The sequence below is a fragment of the Heptranchias perlo genome, chromosome 6, assembly GCF_035084215.1.
Source record: "Heptranchias perlo isolate sHepPer1 chromosome 6, sHepPer1.hap1, whole genome shotgun sequence".
Taxonomy (NCBI): domain Eukaryota; kingdom Metazoa; phylum Chordata; class Chondrichthyes; order Hexanchiformes; family Hexanchidae; genus Heptranchias; species Heptranchias perlo.
In genome coordinates this window covers 54,888,125-54,911,470 of record NC_090330.1, presented here as the reverse complement: position 1 = coordinate 54,911,470, position 23,346 = coordinate 54,888,125, and the positions used below count along the sequence as shown (strand labels likewise).

General features: G+C 45.0%; 1 protein-coding gene across 1 annotated transcript in view; it reads right to left on the bottom strand.

Annotated features, from left to right (window-relative positions):
- Positions 1-23,346, bottom strand: part of tyr (tyrosinase) — a 69,169-nt gene that overhangs the window by 16,163 nt on the left and 29,660 nt on the right. Inside the window, exon 3 of the mRNA XM_067986697.1 lies at positions 16,206-16,353. Coding sequence (XP_067842798.1) covers positions 16,206-16,353 — 148 coding nt within the window. The remainder of the gene's footprint in view (positions 1-16,205; positions 16,354-23,346) is intronic.

The following is a 23,346-nucleotide window of genomic DNA, read 5'->3' as shown; positions in this document are numbered from 1 at the left end:
TAATCTGTGGTTTGACTAAATTTGGAATCAAATAACCCGGGAGAGTTTATTTACAGATTCACTAAGCTTTAATCTTTCCCTACCTTGGGTAAGACATTAGTTATTTGCTTTTTTTTGACAGTTGTAGCTGAGCAGCAGTGACAAATGAATACAGAGCAAGTGACATTCAACAGGTCTGTGAACAATGTGTCAAATGCCAGTTCAAAGGAGCAGATCTTTGTGAAGCCAAATCCAAAGATAAAAGAGCAGTATAGTGTACAATGACAGGAATCTTACTGTTATTACTTGTATTAACACTTATTAAAGTCAGGCCAGTTATACTGACAATGAAATAAGGCATCTGCAGCATCTATAGTAAGCTGGCAAATAAAGTAAGGGTACCTGTCCATGCCTAGTGCTAAGATTTTGTTGGCCCAGATCCAGGGTTCACTTCTGGGGAGCTCAAATCTGCAAGTGGCTCATCCCAACACTCTAATGTGGGACACTGATCCCCCCTTAGAATGTGGGGCATAATGGGAAATAGCACCTTTCCTTCTCTCCTCATCATTTTTTTTAATTCACCCACCACAATATTCAGTTTACTCCGTCTTACTCTCCCCAACATATACCAGTTTCATTTTAATGCATGGCCCTGAGGATGTCTTGAATGTAAAACTGATTTCTTATAAAATAGATCATTCTTTTATATGTACTGTACATTATAAAGTGAATGCTTAAATACTATAGCCTAATTATCCATTGACTCCATGCCCATTTTACAGGTGTGAAACAGGTGCCTAAGTTCCAATATGGCGGGCAGCATGTGCCCACATTCTGCGCCGGAAGTGCACCGCCCACTATATTGGTAAAGGCTCCAGTGTAGGCATTCAGCGTCCGTGCCTTTGCATATGCAGATAGAGGGCCTAACACCTGTTTGGGACCTCTTTCCTGAAATTGGGCTGCCCTGAAAACAGGCCTGTTGAGTTCAGGATAACCAGGTCTAAATGTGGCCTAACCAGCAGTCCATAAAGGGACCACGGGAGGCCGCCCCCAAAAAGATAAGTTTTTTAAAAATGTGGAGCCGAGAGGAGCAGGAGTGCTGAAGTCCTGAAGACTATTGTCGGCCCCTGCTTGGCCTCCCTCCTGATTACCTCCTCCTCCACTCCCGATTGCCCGGCCCTTCCTCCCAGGACCTAACTGAGGGCCGCTGCCAGGGAGGTGGCTGGTCCAACTTCATCCTTGTGAAATTACTGAGCTGCCTCTGGACACCTGATTGGTGTCTGCAGCTTGCTGGCAATATACTGATGAGGCCCGAGGCCCAATTTTGGGTGCAATATGCTGATGAGGCACGAGGCCCAATTTTGGGTGAGCCCCGGGCCTCTGGCTTCTGGCGCGCACTCCCAACGCACCGCCTAGTTCAGGCTCGAAACCAGACCGAAACAAAGTTCCATCCCTTTGTTTCATGAATATATCTGTTATTCCTAACTCTCAAAAATACTGATTATATTTTAATTGCAACATTCCTTTCCTGGCACTAATGCGAATTTTGAAAGTACTGAGCTGCTTTGTAGTGGGCTCATAGAAAATTGCTGATTGATGATTTGTAAATCAACAAGAATCTGAATTTAGAAAGGGGGATGTTTGCAACAATTTCAACAATCAAATCAAGCTTCTCCAAAGCTCAAAGACTGGTAAATGTTTGAATTCAGGATACACTGTGACAAACTATAGGCCTCCTCTCAGATTTCAACTAATGTCGCTGTATAATTGGGAGGAGAGGGGCAGAAGAATGTCTGGAAGTGACTGGCCAACCATAACCTATTTATGAACTTACAAATCCATGTCCTACCATTACTTGCTGCAACGTATCAGAGCTCCAATTGCTGTGCTACTGAAAGGCCCAGGGGTTCCTATTTTAGATAAATACAAATTTGAAGCTTCCAAAATGGTAGTGAAAGTTGGAGAACTTCAAAAGCATGATCCTCAGACAATAGCTTTTATCGAAATTTTAGAACTTACCTCAAGAACACAGTAAACATAGCTAGCTTATATATTTTAACAATATTAGTATGGAACTTTAGTCACCATCACTACCACAAGAGATGCACAAGAATATTTTGCAAAAAGCTGTGGAAATCTACAGGACCATTTGCCTAAAGCTGCGTTTTTTACACTTTCTTTTAAAACAATTTCATAACAAACAAAAATAAAGATGTTTACATTAATGACACTTTCATTAAGAATCAAGTCCAGTGCAATAATCCTTTAATAGAATGGAGAGCATTGTAGTCTGTAAGTAGCAGAAAGGACATCAAGGCTGAATGCTATCAGTACCATTGAATGCGACATGTGCCACTTGGTCAGTGAGTGAATGGAAAAGTGCGATACTCTGTCTGACTAGGTACTACCTAATGGAACATATGATACTAAGTCTGCAAAGGATTGGAGAGATACAATATATTTTTTAATGCATTATTGGGGAGGTGGACATGACTGGCAAGGCTGACTTTTATTGCCCATTCCTAATTGCCCCGAGAAGATGGTGGGGGGCCTTCTTGACCATTATCTTGTTATTTTTTTGATAGAGCTGAGTGCTTGTTAGGCCACTTCATGGGCAGTTAAGGGTCAACCACATTGGTGTGGGATTGGATTCACATATAGGCCAGAATGGATAAAGGCAACAGGTTTTCTTCCCGAAAGGACATTAGTGAACCAGTTGGATTTTCACAACAATCAGATACCAGCTTTTTATTTATTTTATTTGTAAACTGAATTAAAATTCTCAAACTGTTTTGTGTTTTGAATTTACGTTCTCAGGATTATTAATCCAGGCCTCTGGATTACAAGTCCAGTAATATAGCCACTACACTACCATACCCTATCATAATAACACTATCTTTTTGCTGCCATTTAATATAATTAATGTGTACCTGATTTGTAACTACCTGATATAAGAGAGTCTATTTGTAGCATTCACCTGGCATGTAATAAAGGAATACAGCATGCATCGGCCTAGGCTCAGTGTTAGTACGCTTGCCTCTGAGTCAGAAGATGGTGGATTTGAACCCCATTCCAAGACTTATGTATATAATCTAGTTGGCACTGTGTGAGTTGGAGGTGTTGCCTTTCAGATGAGATGTTACACTGAGGCTATGTCAGCCTGCACAGGTGGATGTACAAGATCCCATGGAACTATTCAAAGAAAAGTAGAGATCTCTTGGGTGTCACGGCCAACATTTATCCTTCAACCAACACCACCAAAAAGTAAATATGTGGTCATTTATCTCATTGCTGTTTGTGGGACCTTGCTGTGTGTTAGGGGGTTAAATTGGTTAACCCCCAAAAATGGGCGCTGGGATCACAGTATGTAATAAACCCGCGCCCGTTCATTGCGATGCAAACAGCATGTAACATTCGTGCTGCCAGCTGTTTTAAATGGTTGCTGTGTGCAGCCAGCGCTACTTGCACTATTGATTGGCTGCATGCATCAGCAGGGTGCTCTGATATCATGAGTGGCTTGTGCTTCTTAAAGACAGCTTCACCTCTTAAAGGGGAGGTGCACTGTGGCTGCAGGAAGTGGTGGGAATCATTTAAGAAGTGATTCCTGGGCTCTGATAGTTGGAAGAATGGCTACACCTGCAAGAGAGCAGCACCAAGGTTATCGGATGATGCACTGGAGGCCTTGGTACAAGAGGTAGACAGGAGGGGCATCCTGTATCCACAGGGGGTCAAGAGGCCCTCCAGACATATGCAGAAGAGGTAGTGGGAGGAAGTAGTAGACGAGGTAAACGCCAGGAGCATAGCGCCAAGAACATGGATGCAGTGTAGGAAGAAGTTCAATGATTTAACACGAGTTGTCAAGGTCAGTGAGTGAGTTCAAGCTTCTACCAACTGCACCACTAGCCTCATCCACTGCTCAATTCACTACACCCCCATCACCCACCTACCAACAAATCCTTTCAATCAGTACTCAACCCTTCAAATCAGATGCCTCATCTCAACCTCAATTATTACCACTGTTGCAAGCCGCACACCCACCACTCACAGGTCACACATGCTGGCAGCTATTCAACCATGGCTCATGGCAGCCACATCACCCAAACATATTGCAAGACACTCACTGGCACACTTCCCTCTTTCTTGCAGGAGAAGGTGGCGCATAACAGTAGGCAGCAAGAAAGAACTGGAGGAGGACAAGTGCCATCACTGCAGCCGTGGCCACTGGCAGTGCTGGAGGGATCGATGATGAGGGTCTCTGCATTCCGAATCCTCCTCCTCGCTTCCCACTTCTACATCATCCCACAATCTTTTCTAACTCATGTGCTTCAGTTGGTGTGAGCACGCACGTCTTACGTTCTCCTCTCCCCTCACCACAAGTCAACCCGTGTCCCTTTGTCATTTCAGTTACCCAAGAACTGGAACCTGCCCAGTCAGAGGAGACAGAGGAAGATGACAGTGATGATGAAGGGACACAGTCATTCGATCTCACACTCGCAGCTCAGGGACTGACAATGCGCATAGTTTAGAGGCTAAGATAGAGGAGGGATCTGCACGTGGTGAGGCACCGGGAACAAGTGCACAGGAGCCAGGGTGGGGGGAATGGATACCACAGGTGCCAGCAGACCGGAGGGCGAGGTCACACACCTGTTCTGCTGCAGAGGTGTCAGATGATGACTTCGATGGGCCAGGCTACAGAAGAAGGCTGATGGGCGTACACACCAAATGCTTGGTGCACTGGGAAGCCTGTCAGAAAGCCTGCGCACAATGTCAAGGAGCCTGGAGGAGTCCAGCTCCAACTTGGCACAGGGCTTTGCGCAGAGCTTGGAGCCCATCCTTTCCCACATGGAACGGGTGGTCACCTCCATCAGCACACCTGTGGAACCCACCATGATGCAGCATCTGATGACTGATGTCACAGCTTCCATTGCAGCACAAACATCTGCCATCCAAGGTCCAACTGCTGCATTTGGAGCTCAGACTTCTGTCTTGGAAGCTCAGACTGCTGGTATTATGGGTCTGGGTACCACTGTTGAAAGGGGCATCCAGGGCATTACAGCAGCCCAGCAATCTGTTCTCCAACAGATTACCAGGAAAGCTGAGGTGCTGCCCCGGGAGAGTGTCAGTGGCGCCATGGAAGACCAACCTGCTGTACTCTCTCAGGATGACAGCATTCCTGCTCCCACCCCAGCCACTCCGCCAGCGCCCCTGTTGTTGCCTGTCAGCCAGCCAGGCCAGACTGCTACAGCCTAGGCCGAGATGGTGCAGTCTGAAGCCGGGCCCTCTCCTGGCCCACAGCTGCTCGAGGTCATTCTCCAAGGCCATCTGTACTCTCCTCGATTGAAGGTCAGCAGTCTTCCACCACCCACGATCCAGCCACTGGGGTCACACCTTGTAGGAGCACTGGATAGGTAAAGGCACACGAAATACAGGCACTAAGAGAGTGCACAAGGGTGAATAGTCTCATTTTGTTTGCATAATTTCATGTGTTAATTTATAAATGTGGATTTGAATTTGCATTTGGTGGTGGTTTTTATTTTTGGGATGAACTGAGGGAGGAGGCAATGTGTAATCATAAGGAGGACGATTTGATGGTCATGTGAGAGAGGAAAGGTAAGAAATGTGGGACTGTTGGTGAATGGGGAGGTGTAGTTGAGGTTACCGGTATCACTCATTAGTAATCTGATCACGCAGAGCCCAGGCAAATAGGGCCTGTCTACCTTGTAACCTCCCCGCCTCTTCCTCCACTTCCTGCTGCTCTTTGTTCTCCTCCTCCACCACTTCCTCCTCCGCCTCTTCCTCTTGCTCAGGTTCTCATCAGATAGGCGGTGGCAAGGGCAGTTCCCTCATAATGGTGAGGTTGTGCAGCATGCAGCACACAGTGACAAATCGTGATACCTGCTCAGCTGAATACAGCAGGGCTCCTCCAGAGTGGTCCAAGCAGTGGAAGCGTTGCTTGAGGACACCTATGGTGTGCTCTATGATGTTCCGTGTGGCAGCATGGCTCTCATTGTAGGCCTGCTGTGCACGTGTGCAGGGGTTTCTGACCGGAGTCATGAGCCATTTCATAAGGGGATAACTCTTACCACCCAGTAGCCAGCCTTTTACTTGCCGTGCTGCTTGAAATACAGGTGAAACAGAGGACTGCTGCAGAATGAAGGAATCATGACTGCTGCCAGGATAGCGGGCATTCATCTGCATGATGCGCTGTGTGTGGTCGCATACCAGCTGCACATTGAAGGAGTGGAATCCCTTTCTGTTCACGAACATGGCCGAGTTCAGATGTGCAGCACGCATGGCAATATGCGTGCAGTCAATGGCACCCTGCACAATGGGGAATCCTGCAGTATGAGCAAAACTGCGTGCTCGTTCCTCCTCTTTGTCTCTGGCAAGAGGGAATGAGATGAATGTGTTTCTCATTACATACCGAGCCTCGGTGACCTCCCTTATACAGCAGTGCACTGCAAACTGCGAGATGTTGCTTATATCATCAGCAGTAGCCCAAAAAAAGCTAGAGCCGTAAAAATGAAGAGCCATGACAGCCACAGGCAATGCTGTCCTTGCCCTGCTTTGAGGCTGCAGTTGTGGTTGCAGCAGTTGCATTGCACACTGATTCGCGTCATCATCCCCCTACTCTACAGGCAGTCGTTAGGTGCGTGTGCACAACCGCCTTTAGCAAGATGGCGTCCTGAGCACTTCCTGTCGGAAGTGTGTGCGCACATCTCGGACGCCATTTTCGGGACTTAGGTGTCTGCAAAATGGGCGTTAAATGGCCCAATTTTGCCCCCTAAACTTGAGCTAAATAGATCTTGGGATGTATAACCAGAGGGATAGAATACAAAGCCCAGGAGGCATTGGTACGGCCCCATTTGAAGTGCTGATACAGTTGTCATAGCCACACTACGGTAAGAATATCCAGGCATTGGAGGCACTGCAGAAAAAGGCAATCAAACTTCAGGACATCCTGAGGACATGAAGGGAGCTATGTAAATTAAAGTTCTTTCCTACAAGCTTACATCAGAATCTACAAATGGCAACCAGGTTCCCACGTGGCAGTAAGGAAGGGCATCTAAAGCTAGAGCTCCCTGGATGCCTAATGATATAGAGATTAAAATGAAACAGAAAAAGGAGGCTTATGATAAATGTCAGGTTCATAATTCAGTAGAGAACCAAGCTGAATACAGAAAGTACAGGGGAGAACTGAAAAAAGGAAATAAGAGGGGCAAAGAGAGAGTATGGCCCTGATATTTACGGGGAGATGGGGACGGAGTGGGGGGGCGGGGGTCGCAGCAGCCGAGAAATCCGGAAATGCAGGTAATGCGGAAGTCCTGCAGAACATCACCTAAATTTTTTTTTCTGTTTTTCCGCTAGCAGCCAACCAGACTGAGAGGCTGGCTGGAGTGCAGGAAGGCCTGCACTGGTAGGCGCAGCCGGGGAGTAGAGAGGAGGGAGGGAGAGAGTGTGGAGGCTGGGGAGGGAGATCAGAAAGGCCGGGGGAGAGATTGTTGGGAGAGATCGGCTTGCGGGGGAGAGGGAGGCTGATCCGGCCATTCTCGCCTCCCTCCAGCTGTCGGATTTACCCAGCCCTGGGAAACCCGGCCTGCAGGCATTAAATCTAAAAGCCTGCTAAAATTTGAGGCACCTACCCTCATTAAAATATTTAAATTACGGACCCGCCTCTCGAGAGCATGTTAGTCACCCACCCCCCAACCTGCCACCAGTAAAACCGGAAGTGGAGGCAGGTTGGGGTCAGGCTTCTGATTTTTAAAATTTTAATCCCCCCCCCGCCCCTCCTGCGGGGGGGGGGGGGGAGGGGTTAAAATTCGCCACTATTAGAATACATTAGCAGATAACATAAAAGGGAGTCCAAAAGTCTTCTGCAAACATAAACATGTAAAAGAGTAATCAAAGGAAGGGTGGGACCGATTAGGGACCAAAAAGAAAATCTTCTTGTGGAGGCAGAAGAACTAAATGAATACTTTCCATAAGTCTTCACTAAAGAGGATTCTGCCATTGTAGCAGTAAAGGAGGAGGTAGTAATGATATTGGATAGGATAAAAATAGATAAAGAGGAGGTACTTAAAAGGTTGGCAGTACTCAAAGTAGAAAAGTCACCTGGTCCAGATGGGATGCATCCTGGGTTACTGAGGGAAGTGGCTCTGGCAACAATCTTTCCAATCCTCCTTAGATATAGGAACATAGGAACAGGAGTAGGCCATTCAGCCCCTCGTGCCTGCTGCACCATTTGATAAGATCATGGCTGATCTGAGATCTAACTCCATATACCCGCCTTTGGCCCATATCCCTTAATACCTTTGATTGCCAAAAAGCCATCTATCTCAGATTTAAATTTAGCAATTGAGCTAGTATCAATTGCCGTTTGCGGAAGAGAGTTCCAAACTTCTACAACCCTTTGTGTGTAGAAATGTTTTCTAATCTCGCTCCTGAAAGGTCTGGCTCTAATTTTTAGACTGTGCCCCCTACTCCTAAAATCCCCAACCAGCGGAAATAGTTTCTCTCTATCCACTCTATCTGTTCCCCGTAATATCTTATAAACTTCGATCAGATCACCCCTTAACCTTCAAAACTCCAGAGAATACAACCCCAACTTGTGTAATCTCTCCTCGTAACTTAACCCTTGAAGTCCGGGTATCATTCTAGTAAACCTACGCTGCACCCCCTCCAAGGCCAATATGTCCTTCCGAAGGTGCAGTGCCCAGAACTGCTCACAGTACTCCAGGTACGGTCTAACCAGGGTTTTGTATAGCTGCAGCATAACTTCTGCCCCCTGTACTCCAGTCCTCTAGATATAAAGGCCAGCATTCCATTAGCCTTATTGATTATTTTCTGCACCTGTTCATGACATTTCAATGATCTATGTACCTGAACCCCTAAGTCCCTTTGGACATCCACTGTTTTTAACTTTTTACCATTTAGAAAGTACCCTGTTCTATCCTTTTTTGATCCAAGGCGGATGACCTCACATTTGTCTACATTGAATTCCATTTGCCACAGTTTTGCCCATTCACCTAATCTATCAATATCGCTTTGTAATTTTATGTTTTCATCTACACTGCTTACAATGCCACCAATCTTCGTGTCATTGACAAACTTAGATATGAGACTTTCTATGTCTTCATCTAAGTCGTTAATAAATATTGTGAATAATTGAGGTCCCAAGACAGATTCCTGCGGAACTCCACTAGTCACATCCTGCCAATGTGAGTATCTACCCATTATCCCTACTCTCTGTCGCCTTTCGCTCAGCCAACTTCCTAACCAAGTCCGTACTTTTCCCTCGATTCCATGGGCTTCTATCTTAGCTAACAGTCTCTTATGTGGGACCTTATCAAATGCCTTCTGGAAGTCCATATAAATAACATCCATTGACATTCCCCTGTCCACTACTTTAGTCACCTCTTCAAAAAATTCAATCAGGTTTGTCAGGCACGACCTACCTTTCATAAATCCATGCTGGCTCTCCCTGATTAACTGAAAATTCTTGAGGTGTTCAGTCACCCTATCCTTAATTATAGACTCCAGCAATTTCCCCACAACAGATGTTAGGCTAACTGGTCTATAATTCCCTGGTTTCCCTCTCTCTCCTTTCTTAAAAAGCAGAGTGACATGTGCAATTTTCTAATCTAGAGGGACAGTTCCTGAATCTAGAGAACTTTGAAAGATTATAGTTAGGGCATCTGCAATGTGCTCACCTACTTCCTTTAAAACCCTGGGATGGAAACCATCTGGTCCTGGGGATTTGTCACTCTTTAGTGCCATTATTTTCTTCATTACTGTTGCTTTACTTTTGTTAATTTTATTGAGTCCCTGTCCCCGATTCAATATTATTTTTCTTGGGATTTCCGGCATGCTATCCTCTTTTTCTACTGTAAATACTGACGCAAAGTAATTGTTCAACATGTCTGCCATTTCCCCATTGTCAATGACAATATCTCCACTTTCAGTTTTTAAGGGGCCAACACTGCTCCTGACCACCCTCTTTTTCCTAATGTAACTATAAAAGTTCTTTGTATTGGTTTTGATATCCCTTGCAAGTTTCTTTTCATACTCTCTTTTTGTAGCCCTTACTATCTGTTTTGTGACCCTTTGTTGATCTTTGTATCTTTCCCATTCACCAGGATCTGTGCCATTTTTTGCCTTTTTGTGTGCCCTTTCCTTTTGTCTTATACTGTCCCTTACCTCTTTAGTTGTCCATGGCTTTTTTTTTGGCAAGTAGAGTTCTTGCCCCTCAGGGGTATAAACCGATTCTGTATCACGTTAAATGTCTCTTTAAACATTTCCCACTGATCATCAGTCGTTTTACCCATTAACAGATTTGCCCAGTTTACTGTGGACAGTCTCCGTCTCATCCCATTAAAGTCAGCCTTACCCAAGTCTAGAATCTTAGCAGCGGATTCACTTTTTTCCCTTTCAAACACTACATTGAACTCAATCATGTTATGATCGCTATTGGATAGATGTTCGCGTACAGTTAAGCCGTTAACTAAATCTGGTTCATTACTCATGACTAAATCTAGTATGGCTTGCCCCCTTGTTGCCTCTAGGACATATTGCTGTAGAAAACTATCCCGGACACACTCAAAAAATTCACTACCTTTCTGACAGTTGCTAGTCTGCTTTTCCCAATCTATGTGAAGGTTAAAGTCCCCCATTAAGACCACTATGCCTTTCTTACACACTTGTCTAATCTCTGCATTTATGCAATCTAGCACTTCAGAGCTGCTGCCAGGGGTCCTCTACACAACTCTCACTATAGTCTTAGATCCTTTCCTATTTCTCAATTCAACCCATAAGGTCTCTGTTGGCTGCTTACCTCTCGTTATATCCTCCTTTATCATTGAAGTGATTTCATCTCTAATCATTAAGGCTACTCCTCCCCCTCTTCCATTTTCCCTATCTCTCCTGTAGACCTTATAACCCGGTATATTTAGTTCCCAATCCTGACCATCCTGCAGCCATATCTCAGTGATAGCTATCATGTCATACCCTCCAATTTGAATTTGAACCTTTAGTTCATTTAATTTATGGGAGTGGTGCCAGAGGACTGGAGGATTGCAAATGTTACACCCCTGTTCAAAAAAGGGGAGAGGGATAAACCTGACAACTGTAGGCCAGTCAGCCTAATGTCAGTGGTGGGGAAACTTTTAGAGATGTTAATCTAGGACAAAATTAATCGGCACTTGGAGAAATATGGGTTAATAAATGAAAGCCAGCCAAGAATCCAATCAACGTAAATATCAGTTTGCTGTTAGAAAATGTTTTTTTTGTGTATAATTGTACATAAAGAAATGTCAATATTACCCAGCAGAAGCTGTATCCTGGGATGGCACATACAGATCAGGAATATACTTGCTAGCCTGTTCAACATTCATTTATATGTGTGTGTGTGTGTGTGTGTGTGTCCCCAAGGACTGATGAAATTACCCCATTTCTGTATTTCTTTTGCACATGTGCTGAAGAGATAGAACACAACAGATAATGGAGGAACTTAAGGGCGATTTAAAATGTGGATCAACCTGCAATCTTTAGATATCTTAGGCAAGCAGCATAAAGAAGGCCAAAATTATGTACTACCTACATTTTGCACAGATGGTTGGCAACTATGTGTATGTAAGGACTCATTGTGAACTGCAGTGTTGATACTTTTCCTACAGTAATTCGCAGAAGCCTTGACTGTTGCTATATGCTCCAGAGATTTGTTTTGCTATTGTTATTTCTTCATTCTTTTCTTCATTCAGTACTGTTTGTAAAGGAAAAGGAAAGGAAAGGGCTTGCATTTATATAGAGCCTTTCATGATCTCAGGGTGTCCCAAAGTGCTTTGTAGCCAATTAAATACTTTTGTGCACAGCAAGGTCACACAAACAACAATGAGATACATGACTAGATAATCTGTGTTAGTGATGTTGGTTGAGGGATAAATATTGGCCAGGACAGCAGGAGAACTCCCTTGCTCTTCTTCAAATACTATCATGGGATCTTTTACATCCATCTAAGAGGGCAGATGGAGACTCATCTGAAATTCAACACCTCTGACAGTGCAGCATTCCCTCAGTACTGCAGTCAGCCTAGATTAGTAGGCAGTTCTAGTACTGTGAAAACATATTGACCCTTCTGGTGCAATCTCGTCGTGCGTTGGACAGGAGTGTGAGGGAAGAGGTGTGAATGAGGCTGGGACCTGGATACACTAGATCCTGAACTTCTCTAGTAGTTTCTGTGGTGCCATGTTAGAGACGATGCCGATGCCTGCCCCAAACGTCAGCAGCATAAGGGAGGACATGGCCAGGAAAGGGACTCCCAGGCCTCGAGTTTTCTCAACCCCAGATTAACCATACATTGGTGGACTGGCACACTGAGTGAAAGCAGGCGTACCACTCTCCCGAATGGCAGATGTTGGGCCCACCCAGGGCTGGAGATGTTTTTTTGAAATTGTAAACTTTTTGAACTATTTGAGATTTTGAAATATTAAACTTTTATTCAGCCCCCTTATACTAAGGGCCGATGAGCACAATGTAGAGATATTTCCAGGGAACCCTGGCACTCCGTCCCCCAGTCCCGGCACGCTCTACCACATTTTGTGGCCTCTCCCCTATGGCAGTCATTCGAGATGTGCCCCTAGGGGCGGGGCACCCACCTGATTTATGTAAATCCATGACCTCTACCCCTATCTGACCCCCCACTCCTTCCCCAACTTTGGCGTGGACACGTTAGAAGTCACCAGCAGGCAGATCCTGGCGTTTACGTCACAATTAAAGATCCACGAGTTTTCAGGACCATTTTTTTTGGATGGTTTTAATGAAGCTTTATTTTCAAGCATTTTATTTGACCATTGCCTCTTCCTTACTTTTCCTACATAGCAACGGTGGCTGAACTTCAAAATGATTTATTTTATGTGAAACGTTTTGTGACACTGCTGAGAGAAGTGAGTGTGCTAAATAAATGCAATTGTGCCGCATGCCATATTGGATCAGGATGTTCCGTAGGTGTCCAAGGCACATGTCATAATATGGAAAACACTGAATAATATATTCAAAATAGGGCCCTCCTTTTGTTGGAGGACCCTTTTCTGATATTGGTATTCCCAGCACCTGAATTGCCAAGTAATAAACTCGCCCAGCAACTCGTGGTGCTAACAGGCAGGAAGGACCCTTCACCAGTGCTATTTAAAGTGATCATGCAGTACTTACAGGTTAGTTACTGGTTTGTCATTTGAAACTGCTAATTAACTTCTGGGTGTTTTTTGGTCTGTTACGTAACTCTGGAAACCTAATTCTGACTGCTGAGAAGAAGATTTTGCTGGTATTGTACTGTTTTTGGCTACCTTCTAAACAGTTTAAATGCATGATGTGGAGATGGACTGGGGTGTACAAATGTAAGGAATCTTACAACACCAGGTTATAGTCCAACAGTTTTATTTGAAAATCACAAGCTTTCGGAGGCTTTCTCCTTCATCAGATGAGTGTGTAAATGCAGTCATCGGTGGTCTGTTAGGGCTGCCTTTAGGGCTGGAGGACGAGGGGGAGCAGCAAGGTAGACAGCAGAGAGAAGGAGCTGCTGCGACAAAAGGGAGGAGGGGGAGGGGCACTGCGCAGGAGGCCATACCATCAGTTGGTCTTCAGGAAGCACTTCTCCTACAGGAGCTCCTCTGAGGAGCAATGTCTGAGGTACCTTCGCCTCACAAAGGAGGCTGTCACCGAGCTATGTCACCCACTGAAGCCACAACACCAGCTTCAAACCAGGGTATGGACAGCACTTCCTGTGGCTGTCAAGATCACAGTGGCCCTTAACTTTTATGCCACGGGCTCCTTTCAAGCTGCAGCAGGTGACATCAATGACATATCACAGTTTGCAATCCATCACTGCATCAGGGAGGTCACCGTGGCTCTCTGCATCAGAAGCAACAGACAAATGGCTTTCCCCCATGAACAGAGCGAAGCAGGATGAGAGAGCACTAGGTTTCGTCCACTGGGCAGGCTTCCCCTGGGTGCAAGGTGCCGTTGACTACACCCACAGTGCCTTGCGTGCTCTCCATAACCAGCTTGGCATCTTTATCAATCAAAAGGGATCCCACTCCCTCAATGTACACCTGGTTTGCAACCACAGGCAATGCATCGTGCAGGTCTGTGCTGGGTTTCTAGGCAGCAGTCATGACTCATTCATCCTGCTCCAGTCCTCTGTGCCATTTTTATTCTAGTCACGTTGTCAGGTTACTGGCTGTCAATTGGGCTATCCCTTCCAGACATGGCTTATGACACCTGTCAGCTGCAGAGATGGCCTTCTGCCGCTACCAGAAATGTAATTGAAGGAACAATTGGTGTGCTCAAGCAACACTTCCGCTGCCTGGACTGTTCCAGAGCAGCTTTGTAGTACACCTCTGAGCGGGTATGATAATTTGTGGTCATCTACTGCATGCTCCATAGCTTTGTCATCATGTGGGACCAGCCCTCACCACCACCTGGGCAGCAAGATGTACAAGAGGAGTAGGAGGAGGAGGAACATGCAGAGCATAAGAAGCATTAATCACCAGTGTCCCTCGCTGCCAGAGCATTGAAGAGCATTGAAGAGCTCATTGAAGAGGGCTTCACTTAAACCATCCCTCCCAACAATCCTTACCACCGTCCTCACTATCACAATCCGAATACCTTCCTCAGTCCAGCCTTATAGGTCTTGCCTTCACTTCACTACAAATATAAACACCAACACCAAATCCAGAACAAAATACACATTCATCAATTCATCACTTCGATCTGTATCCAACAGTTAAGAGAAATAATTATGAATCACCCTTGTGTAAGTCCTTAGTGCCTCTCTTGTGTGCTCATTCATCTATCCTAGTGCTCCTATGAAGTGTTTCCCCAGTGACTACAGCTTGGGAGTTGGAAGACTGCTTAGCTTCCATTGAGGACACTTCAGATATCTTGAGGATACCTTGAGGGCCCAGCTGCAGATTGCAGCATCTCAGTGTGGGCTGGAGCAGTTTGGCACAGCTGGCTGTGAGGCACTAACAAGGGCACTGGAGGAGTGGGTGGTGGGGAAGAGGGACAAACGTTAGGTTGTAATGTGAAAGGAGAGCAGAGAGAAGTGGCTGGTGAAAGCATCTGCAGTTTGTAATGCAGAGTGTGTAGGGTGAGACAGAAGTAATAAGGGAAAAAGAGGGTAAGGCATGAAAAAAATCCTGTGTGACATCTCCTCCAGCGTTGCCACTCTCCATGGCCATGACTCTGCCCCTGCCCATGATCACCAGCATACTTTCTTCGAGGGGGGAAAGTATGTGCAGGCTTGGTCTCGTCCACTGATAGCCTGCTGTCTGGAATTGTGGGTGAACTTCTATAGCAATAAAGAAGAGAATGTGTTCGTGACAGTCTTGTTAGGTGTTTAGAGAATGTACCTATCAAGGTGGAATACCTGGTATGCAGTGTGTCAGATGTGAGGTGTAGGTAAGTGAGGGTTACAATAGTTGTGAGTGTGTGAGTATGACGAGAAGGAGGTGTAGTGAAGTGTGGTGCAGTGATTGTAGGAGAGTGAAGGGAGGTGGGGGAGGGGAATATTATGAGTAATGAGGCTGGAGGTGTAAGCATAGAGTAAGAGAGCAGTATTGTTACCTTGAGAAATCTGGTGAGGTCATTGAACTTCTTTTGACATTGCAGCCATGTCCTGGGAGCTAAGCTTCTGGCATTGGCCTCCACTGCGATGTCTTCCCATTGGCAGCAGAGTTGTTGCCTGAAGGGCTTTCTTGCCCCTGGGGGGGGACAGGTTCTCCCTCCTCTTGTCCACCGTCTGGACCAGAGCCACCAAAGCAGCAGGACTTGCAGCCATTTTTCTCTTCAGAAGCTTTCACTGTTGTCTGCTGCCAGAGTGTACTCTCCTTCACCCCCCCTTTAAGAGGTGTTGGCTATCTTTAAGTGGCGTCAGAGACACCTGATTTTCAAGCCCCCTCCAAACAGGCATGCAGCCAGTGAATAGTGTGGGTGGCACTGGCAGCACACCTGACTCATTATGAGCATGCAGCACGAATATCACATGCTGCCTTGGACAACACCAATAGGCGTGTGCAGTATGCACCTCGGCTCCTGCGCACACAATCGAATTTCTACACCGACATGTTCAGCAGGCAACATAGTATATATGAGGGATTTCTGCAGATTAACAACCCAGTGAAAAACCAGGAAATGGGAGAAGATGGAGAAAATTTACTATGAATTACACTCACCTGTCAACAAAAGCGTGATGAAGTATAAAAATTGGGTCATTTGCTGATCCACCAACTTGGGACATCGAACCGTTCATGTATATGTGTACGGCATTGTGCAAGCTGCTTTGTGTTGTGTTGGATACAGCATCATTTGTATTGGCAAAGCCTGTTCAAGAAAAAGTTACATTTCTCTGAATTGATGATGAAGCCTGTATTACCAATTAACCTGCTACACTTTAAAGAATAGCAAAAATAACATATTCTGCACCAAATAAGAAATGGATTAGAACACATGCTTTTTCACCTTTGAGACCAGAGTAACTAAGGAAGGGCAATGATGTGCCACCCACATCTCGTGAACAAATAGCAAAAAAAAGTGACTGGGATGCAATTTTGACTTGAGACTCTGGAGCCCTGATATTTATGAGGAGGTGGGGATGGAGCGGGGGGGCCGTGTTTGCGGGGAGGGGGGAACCCGGAAATGCCTGGAACGCAGAGGTCGGCAGGACCTCATTATCATTTTTTTACTCCGTTTCCCACCCGGCACCTGGCCAGATTTACCGCCGAGGTTAAAACGGAAGTAGGCACGATCATGGCGGGTCAGGGTCGGGTTTCGCATATTTGCCAATTTAACCCCACCCGACCCACTCCTGCCCATTGTGCGGCAGTTAAAATCCCTCCCCCCAAGGTATCTGACTACTCTAGAATGCCAATTAACACCTAGATATGTAAATGTCAATGACACAGTTCTTTAGGTTTTTGTAACTTTCTATGTGTACTGTGAATGACACTAGAATCGCTCACACAAGGGAGACGACACAATAGTGATGATTCCATGATGTTTTGCCAGTACACAGAGCATCAGTGGTAGCAGCCCAAACCACTAATCACCACCCGTTCAGACATGTGCGTTTTCGGGCCTGAAGGAGGCTGCAATGCAGGTAAGCAAGAGTCTGATTTCCAAAGAATATTTATTTAAATTATGTTCCTCAGAGAATTTTATAACTTTGAGCAAGACTCCACTACCAACGTGTCCCTTGGCCGCTCAAAATGGTGCACTGGTGATCCTGATACCTGGCCTGCTCAAGTGTACTTCTTAAAGGGATATTATTGTTCTCTAGTTGTCGTTACAAGTTTTATTTTTTCGCATTAACAATTAGGTTTTGGTGCATTTTATTTGAATTATTAATTTTTTTTGAGTCGTGCGCCATATTTGACATTTTTAGATTTTTCCTACCAATATTTTCCTTCATTTTTCTTGACTGTTGCTTCCATTTTAATCACAACATAGAAAGTGGTAACAATGGGTATTCTTCAGGGATTTCGAACATGCTTCAAGGTTTGGAGGCGGAAGAGGAGTTCACGATGAGTGAACAAATGATGGTGCAGTGACATCTAAGGCAATTTGCCTGTGCCCATCAATATCCCAAGACCCATCTTTATACATCCTGGACATGCCAAAGAAGGCCAATCTTCGCTGTTTCCACTTCACAAGAGAGGCTGTCACAGAGTTGTGCCATTTACTGAAGGATGATTGGCAGAAAACATTTATAACAGGAAAGTCTCTTCAAACAGCAGTGAAGTCTACCACAGCATAAGGCATTCACTCTGTTGGATTCTTCTAAGCCACCGCAGGGGACATCTGCCAGATTAGCCTTTCTTCAGTGCCTTCAGGTTCTTAAAAGAAGTGGCTGCAGAGATAGTAGATGCATTGGTATTAATTTTCCAAAATTCCCTAGATTCTGGAAGGGTCCCATCAGATTGGAAAATAGCAAATGTAACTCCACTATTCAAGAGAGCGAGAAAGAAAGCAGGAAACTACAGGCCAGTTAAGTAAACATCTGTCATAGGGAATATGCTAGAATCTATTATTAAGGAGGTTATAGCAGGGCACTTAGAAAATCTCAATGCAATCAGGCAGCTTTGTGAAAGGGAAATCGTGTTTGACTAATTTATTAGAGTTGTTTGAGGAAGTAACAAGCAATGTGGATAAAGGGGATACTGTGGATGTGGTGTACTTGGATTTCCAGAAGGCTTTTGACAAGGTGCCACATCAAAGGCTACTACACAAAATAAGAGCTCATGGTGTAGGGGGTAACATATTAGCATGGATAAAGAATTGGTTAGCTAACAAGAAACAGAGAGTAGACATAAATGGGTAATTTTCAGGTTGGCAAGATGTAACGAGTGCAGTGCCACAGGGATCAGTGCTTGGGCCTCAACTGTTTACAATCTATATCAATGACTTGGATGAAGGGACCAAATGTATGGTTGCTAAATTTGCTGATGACACAAAGGTAACTAGGAAAGTAAGTTGTGAAGAGGACATCAGGAGTCTGCAAAGGGATATAGATAGGTTAAGTGAGTGGGCAAAAATTTGGCAGATGGAGTATAATGTGGGAAAATGTGAACTTGTCCACTTTGGCAGGGGGAATAGAAAAGCAGCATATTATTTAAAAGGAGAGAGATTGCAGAACTCTGAGGTACAGAGGGATCTGGGTGTCCTAGTACATGAAACACAAAAAGTTAGTATGCAGGTACAGCAAGTGATTAGGAAGGCAAATGGAATGCTGTCATTTATTGCAAGGAGAATGGAATATAAAAGTAGAGATGTTTTGCTACAGTTGTACAGGGCATTGGTGAGACCATATCTAGAATATTGTGTGCAATTTAGGTCTCCTTATTTAAGAAAGGACATATTTGCTTTAGGGCCGGTTCAGAGAAGGTTCACTTGACTGATTCCTGGGATGATGGGATTATCTTATGAGGAAAGGTTGGACAAGTTGGTCCTGTATACACTGGAGTTTAAAAGAATGAGAGATGATCTTATTGAAACATATAAGATCCTGAGAGCACTAGAAGGGGTAGATGCTGAGAGGATGTTTCCCCTTGTGGGAGAGACCAGAACTAGGGGCCACAGTTTAAAAATAAGGGGTCTCCCATTTAAGACGGAGATGAGGAGAAATTTTTTCTCTCAGAGGGTCATGAGTCTGTGGAACTCCCTTCCTCAGAGAGCAGTACAGGCAGGATCATTGAATATTTTTAAGGCTGAGTTAGATAGATTCCTGATTAACAAGGGAGTCAAAGTTTATAGTAGGTAGACGGGAAAGTAGGGTTGAGTTCACAATCAGATCAGCCATGATCTTATCAAATGGCAGAGCAGGCTCGAGGGGCCAAATGGCCTACTCCTGCTCTTAATTCGTATGTTCATATGTTCGTATGCATGTACCAAACAAATGACAAATACTATGTTGGCAAGGGGCCACATCTTCATCACTTTCTTAATGGAAAGGCAGCATCAGCCAAGCAGGATACGTAGAATCAAAGAATCGTTGAATTGTTACAGCACAGAAGGAGGCCATTCTGCCCATGCCAGCTCTTTGTAAGTTCGTCTCATTCCTCCCTCTTACCCCATAGCCCTGCAAATTTTTTCCCTTCCAGTATTTATCCAATTCCTTTTTGAAAGCCATGACAGAATCTGCTTCCCCACCCTTTCAGGCAGCACATTCCAGATCATAACTACTCGCTGCGTAAAAAAGTTTTTCTTCATGTCGCCTTTGGTTCTTTTGTCAGTCACCTTAAATCTGTGTCCTCTGGTTCTCGACCCTTCCACCAATGGGAACAGTTTCTCTTTATTCACTTTATCTAAACCCATCATGACCTTGAACACTTCTATCAAATCTCCTTTAAACCTCCTCTGCTTTAAGGAGAACAACCCCAGCTTCTCAAGTCTATCCACGTAACTGAAGTCCCTCATCCCTGGAACCATCGTAGTAAATCTTTTCTGAACCCTCTCTAAGGCCTTGACATCCTTCCTAAAGTGCGGTGCCCAGAAATGGACACAATATTCTTGCTGTGACTGAACTAGTGTTTTATAAAGGTTCAACATGACTTCCTTGCTTTTGCACTCTATGCCTCTATTTATAAAGTCCGGGATCCCGTATGCTTTTTTAACCGCTTTCTCAACCTGTCCTGCCACCTTCAAAGATTTGTGCAATGTACCCCCAGGTCTCTCTGTTCCTGCACTTCCTTTAAAATTGTACCATTTAGTTTATATTGCCTCTCCTCATTCTTCCTACCAAAATGTATCACTTCACACTTCTCTGCATTAAATTTCATCTGCCATGTGTCCGCCCATTCCACCAGCCTGTCTATGTCCTTCTGAAGTCTATTATTATCCTCCTCACTGTTTACTACACTTCCAAGTTTTTTGTCATTTGCAAAAGTTGAAATTGTGCCCTGTACACCCAAATCCAAGTCATTACTATCGATCAAAAAAAGCAGTGGTCCTAATACCGACCCCTGGGGAACGCCACTGTATACCTTCCTCCAGTCGAAAAACAACCGTTCACCGCTTCTCTCTGTTTCCTGTCACTTAGCTAATTTTGTATCCATGCTGCCACTGCCCCTTTTATTTCCAGGGCTTCAATTTTGCAGACAAGCCTCTCATGTGACACATGATCGAACGCCTTTTGAAAATCCATATACACCACATCAACTGCATTGCCCTCATCAAATCTCTCTGTTACCGCACCAAAAAACTCAATCAAGTTAGTTAAACACTGTTTACCTTTAACATATCTGTGCTGGCTTTCCTTTCTTAATCCACACTTGTCCAAGGACTATTAATTTTGTCCCAGATTATTGTTTTTAAAAGCTTCCCCACCACTGAGGTTAAACTGTCTGGCCTGTAGTTGCTGGGTTTATCCTTACACCTTTTTTTGAACAAGGATGTAACATTTGCGATTCTCCAGTCCTCTGGCACCACCCCCGTATCTAAAAGAAGGATTGGAAGATTATGGCGAGCACTTCTGCAATTTCCACCCTTACTTCCCTCAGCAACCTAGGATGCACCCCATCCGGACCGGGTGACTTATCTAATTTAAGTACAGCTAGCCTTTCTAGTACCTCCTCTATCAATTTTTAACCCATCCAGTATCTCAACTATCTCCTCTTTTACTTTGACTCTGGCAGCATCTTCTTCCTTGGTAAAGGTAGATGCAAAGTACTCATTTAGTACCTCGGCCATGCCCTCTGCCTCCATGTGTAGATCTCCTTTTAGGAGATCCGACCCCTCCTCTTACTACCCGTTCACTATTTATATGCCTATAGAAGACTTTTGGATTCCCTTTTATGTTAGTCTATTCTCATACTCTCTCTTTGCCCTTCTTATTTCATTTTTCACTTCCCCTCTGAATTTTCTATATTCAGCCTGGTTCTCACTTGAATTATCAACTTGACATCTGTCATACGCCCCCTTTTTCTGCTTCATCTTACTCTCTATCTCTTTCGTCATCCAGGGAGCTCTGGCTTTGGTTGCCTTACCTTTCTCCTTCATGGGAATGTACCTAGACTGTACCCGGACCATCTTCTCTTTAAAGGTCGCCCATTGTTCGATTACAGTTCTGCCTGCCAATCTTTGAGTCCAATTTACCCGGGCCAGATCTGTTCTCTTCACATTGAAATTGGCCCTCCTCCAATTAACGTAGGGGGCAATTTTCAACTGCTGCCTGCCCAGTTCTCGCTTGAAAAATAAGTTGCCAGCAGTGGAATATTGGAAGGGAAACACCTAGGTTGCTCCTTAGAGGCCCAAGGCCCACCTGATGCAATTTTCAGACGGGCCTATAAATCGGACACAGTACCCGAAACAGGCGGGAGACTGCTTACATATGCAAACTGGGGTTCTAGGCCGGTTGTACAACCCTGTTTGCAATTTTAAGTGCAAATGTGCTGTACAAACTCTGTCCATTTGCACCATGTGGTGAGCGGCCTAACCAGCGGTCATAAACGGACTGCTGGAGGCTTCTCCAGAAAAGGCCTGAAACGTGTTTATCAGGCCCCGAGGAGCAGGAATGCTCCTCCAGGCCTCCCAAAAGTACTGCGGCTTGCTGCCAGCCAAGGAATGCCACCCTCCCCATCCCCCGCCCTTTTACTACTCACTTCCCACTTGGCTTGCCCACCACCACCCCCTCCCCCTGTGTTGCAAGCTGCCAGCTAGCACCCATTGAGTGCTTGGTAGTTCACCTAAATTATACCGATGAACCTGCTTCTGAATGGGTGGGGCGGCTGCTCCGCCAACTTCACACCCATTTTGGGTGGAAGTTTAAAATCACCCCCATAATTTCCAGTGGGTGGCAGAGCTCCCCAGAGTGCAGAATGGTATAGACAACACACGAGAATCAGGTCTCCTCATATCAACCCATGGCTTATATAAACAGGATTAGACTGTATTCAATTAATGTTCCAATGATAATTGACCACAGAAACATTATGAATGACAACTGATTCTATACAGGGAGCATCCATGATGCCTTCATTATGTGATTGCCTGTATTATTTGAAGGCGATGAGACACTGGGTGGATGGCTGTCCTCTGCACGCATTTTAGAAACCCCAAACTGTAGAGCAGCAGCTCATAATGGAAGCCTGGGCAATTGCTTACTGTCAACAGTCATCACTACCTGCAAGGAAAGTGTGCTATGCATTTTGGCACAATGAAGAAGTGTGTGCAAAAGGGCCATAGTTGTATACAATGCTGTAAATGGTACCTCCCACAAGGTGTAAGAGATCCCAACTTAGGTTTGTTCCACACTTGCTAGGCCTTACAAGAAATGTGTGCCAAAGTGAGCACACTTACCATTTACCCGATACCAGCAGATTTCATCTTCATTTGCAGCCAGATATGAGGGACCTGGTTGACTACATTGACTTGGTTGGGAACCTACCTCCACGCAAATTGCATTTGAGATTTTACTGGACAGTCAAATAGAGCCAACCTTCTTTTATAAACCTCCTGCAGCAGAGTTTTTAAACTCCTCAGCATGAAAAGGAGCAGTTTTGCCCACATTTCCTCTCTGTCCCATTCTGAACAATTACTCAGCTTTTTAGTCATAACATAAGAACATAAGAAATAAGAGCAGGAGTAGGCCATAGGGCCCCTCGAGCCTGCTCCGCCAGTCAATCAGATCATGGCTGATCTTCAACCTCAACTCCACTTTCCTGCCCGATCCCCAGATCCCTGATTCCTCTAGAGTCCAAAAATCTATCTATCTCAGCCTTGAATATACTCAACGGCTCAGCAGCCACAGCCCTCTGTGGTAGAGAATTCCAAAGAAATTCCTCTTCATCTCAGTCTTAAATAGCCGACCCCCTATCCTGT